This window comes from Cnephaeus nilssonii, assembly GCF_951640355.1.
Source record: "Cnephaeus nilssonii genome assembly, contig: SUPER_24_unloc_1, whole genome shotgun sequence".
NCBI lineage: Eukaryota > Metazoa > Chordata > Mammalia > Chiroptera > Vespertilionidae > Cnephaeus > Cnephaeus nilssonii.
Window position 1 is genome coordinate 73,174 of NW_027645571.1, and position 887 is coordinate 74,060.

At 80.7% G+C, this 887-nt stretch overlaps 1 protein-coding gene across 1 annotated transcript in view; it reads left to right on the forward strand.

Moving 5' to 3' along the window:
- Nucleotides 1-616: 616 nt before the first annotated feature.
- Nucleotides 617-887, forward strand: part of LOC307095101 (gamma-aminobutyric acid receptor subunit gamma-3-like) — a gene marked incomplete at its 5' end in the record, with an annotated part of 20,913 nt that continues 20,642 nt past the window's right edge. Inside the window, one exon of the mRNA XM_079800867.1 lies at nucleotides 617-669. Within this exon, the coding sequence (XP_079656993.1) occupies nucleotides 617-669 (53 nt within the window). The remainder of the gene's footprint in view (nucleotides 670-887) is intronic.

Here is an 887-nt window from a genome sequence, read left to right on the forward strand (position 1 = left end):
CTGGGGCTCCCTCTGGACGACGAGGTCCCCTCCCTGGGGCCCATCCCCAGGCTCCCTGTGGGGTCCCCCAAAGCCTCCCGGCCCCCGCGGAACCCACCCCGTTCCCAGCCTCAAAGCCGGAGTCCCCCCCTCTCCGCTCCCGGCCCCCCTTCTCTCTGCCCAGCGCGTTGCCAGGCGTGTAATTGGGGAAACTCCTCCCCGCGGCCGGGACCGCCTCCGAGCGCGCAGCAGCCACGCGGCGCGCAGACCCCACGGCGCGCGGCACCGGCGGGCGGGCGGCGGGCGGCGGGCAGGAGGGTGGGCTGCGCCGCGCGGAGCCGCCGGCTGCGGGGCCCAGGAGCCAAGGGCCGCCCGTGCCCACCGGACCCCGGACCCCGCCACCCGGATCGGCGGGAGCGCGGGCGGAGGAGGAGGAGGAGGAGGGGCGGCGCGGCGCAGCGGCGCGGGGTCCCGCGGAGCCGCGCGCAGACCCGCCGGCCGTCGGGGGCGCGGCCGCCCGCCCGAGCCCGCACCGGTCCGGCCGGTGTCCAGCCGCAGCCCGCGGCCTCGGAGGCGGCGGCGGGGAGGCGAGGCCGGCGCTCGGGAGCCAGCGGCGCCCGGCCCCAGGCCTCGGACCATGGCCCCCACGCTGCTGCTGGCCCTCTGCCTGCTCTCCGGCTCGCACGCGCGGTGAGTGGCGCCCGGGGCTCCCGGTCCCCGGGGGAGGCTCCGAGCCCGAGGCTGCAGGGCGGCTGGGCGGGGGGCGGGGGTGCTGTCCTGGCCCGGAGTCCCCAGCGGAAGAGGGAGAAGTGGGGGGGGGGGACGGGGGGGCGGGGAGGGCGCTGCGCCCCACCTGTCCCATCTCCCTGCCTCTCCCTCCAGGCTGGGCGGCTGCAGCGCTCTGGGCC